General features: G+C 34.9%; 1 protein-coding gene across 1 annotated transcript; it reads right to left on the bottom strand.

Moving 5' to 3' along the window:
- Positions 1–200: 200 nt before the first annotated feature.
- LOC149373358 (uncharacterized) lies at positions 201–1,349 on the bottom strand. Its single transcript, XM_089597481.1, has one exon. The coding sequence runs from the start codon at positions 1,347–1,349 to the stop codon at positions 201–203; it is 1,149 nt and encodes a 382-aa protein (XP_089453607.1).
- Between the last annotated feature and the right edge of the window lie 993 nt (positions 1,350–2,342).

Genomic DNA, 2,342 nt, shown 5'->3' with positions numbered 1-2,342 from the left:
TGTAAAGTAATAGATGATAGCATGATTAATTAAAATATCATGTTTAAAAAAAACGTTCGCTAAACAATAAGGTACTATGTTGAAGATTAATAAAAACATTATACATCATAAAAATTTTTACATGTGTAAAAAAAATGGTTGTCTTGCCGCGTGACATTTGTACGTAAGATTTTGAAGTCAAATAAAAATAACAGCATAATTTATTCAAATTGTTTTATATCTCTTAAAATTCTATGATACATTTCAACAGCTTCTTCAATGTTCCTTGGCTCCGGGTATACGCAGTATAATTCTCGTACTATTTGTGAAAATGCATAGCTGCAGTATTTGGGTAGTTCGACGAAATTATTCCATGCATTACTCACATGTTCTTCGGAGACTACGTGCCCATAGTCATGTTTATGAAAGCACTGAGACCTATTAAATAAATAATTAGGTTTACCAGTAATTATATTGTCTCCTTTTTGTTTTCTAATGCTATGCTTATTCCACTCTTGCCTAGTTCTATCGAGATCTTTTTGAACTAGGGCTGCGAAGCAAAATCGAAGACATTCTACTTGCACTGCATTTGACTTATCATAATGATTCAGATCTATCATATCTTTAAAAAAGTTTATCCAGAAATCAACGGAATGCTGCCTCATTCTTCTCCACGAGCTTTCAATACGCTGATTTGCAGTACTCTTTCCCTTGATAAAACTATTGGCCCCAGCTAGATCAGAATGATTGGACCGGAGAGCCTGCTGTACTCCTTCAACAACCACATTTTCGCTTCCATTGTCAGACCTTACCAAAGTAGGTACAATACCGAATTTTTTGACAGCTCTAAGAAAATAACAGCAGATGACTTCAGGTTTATTATTAGTTGTTGCAACTGACAACCACAGAACTTTACGTGAAAACCCGTCGACACACCCATGAATGGCCAGGCCATAAGGTTTTAGCTTGTCGTAGCCGTCCAAGTGCCACAGGTAATTAGGTCCTGGTACTTTATATTCTCTTCTTTTCAGTTTATATTTGGAACGACCGTCTACACCTTCAGGATCAATGACACGCAATAATTTTTCCACTGTTAGTCTATTAACTTTTAAATTATATTGTAGTTTCAATCTTCTCCACATTGCTTTGTATCCCAAGCAACTTCCGCTACCCTCTAATTCCTTCATAACAGTGTTTATTATCAAAGACAGGTTTTCCTTGCACTGCTTTCGACGTAGACCCAAAGTTTGCAATATTCTTTGTAAGTATCTGTAGGATATCTTATAGCCATATTTGTCCAAGATGTTTTTGATTTCATTATAGGAGTAATTTTGTTTAAAGTATTTTCGTATGGTATCATCTCGTTCCATGATAACTGCACGAATTATCTGAAATTACCATTTATTAATTTACCTAGTCTAATAAGTGAGAGGCAAAGGTGTTGCGTTGATTAAAAATTACATAAATGAGATGCTTGTGATACAGCATAGCAGTTTATGTTATGTATGTACACGAATAAATTGCATTCTCATTTTGTATGACGATGCGATATGAGTAAATTTAGTTACTATAATTACCTTTAAGCTGCTGCTGTTGTAATACAGGTGATCTAAACAAAAGTTTGGGGTTCTGTCATGTATACGAAATTACGAACACGACTTGTATATCGATAACTCGACTTACAACTCGTCTTGTTTAAGGGGGCTCCTTCACGAAAGTCCCCAAACAGAGATATATTATTTCATGTAAATAAAAGTCTTCTGAATTTAATGGTGGTCTAAATTATATTTCGAATGGGTCAAAATTTTGAGAAATCCGAGCTCAAAGTTGTAACTATTAGCACGTGTTCCTATGGGGCAGCGTGAAAAACAATTTGTTTTCGTTTATAATTAACCTAAATTAAATGTCCCAGCAGACTCAATATATACGTTTTGTAGATGAAGTCTTCCTCTGTAATATGCTGTATTAAAAATTGTGGATAAAGGACCATTTTAGCGAGATATTTGTGATGAAAATAAATAAATAGTGTCCGGGAGGTCAGGAGGTCACGTGGGTAGCAGACGTACTTGTTCACGACATATACATACCATATACCTATATATTACATCGCTATACTACCCCAACACAGGTGGTCTGGTCTGGTGGTGTACCCTCGTATGCACTAGACTGGTCAAAACAATTATTAATTTTTCGCACAAAGTTAAACTACACACATAAATATCATTTTTCCCACTTCATACGTTATTAAAAATATCATAATGATTTTCAGACACATTTGTTTATTGAAAAACAAAACTTTGTTTTTTGTTTGTCTTTGACCTCAGCAGTAGTCGTAGGAGCCCCCTTAAGTCGAACTCGTCTGC

The sequence above is a fragment of the Copidosoma floridanum genome, unplaced genomic scaffold, assembly GCF_036245765.1.
Source record: "Copidosoma floridanum isolate Cflo_tuat_1 unplaced genomic scaffold, Cflo_Japanese_pri ptg000032l, whole genome shotgun sequence".
Lineage (NCBI taxonomy): Eukaryota > Metazoa > Arthropoda > Insecta > Hymenoptera > Encyrtidae > Copidosoma > Copidosoma floridanum.
This window is presented reverse-complemented; position numbering and strand designations above follow the sequence as displayed.

Excerpts from the sequence above, each read along its gene's own strand:
- LOC149373358 (XM_089597481.1), bottom strand. The coding sequence starts at position 1,349 with ATGGAACGAGATGATACCATACGAAAATACTTTAAACAAAATTACTCC.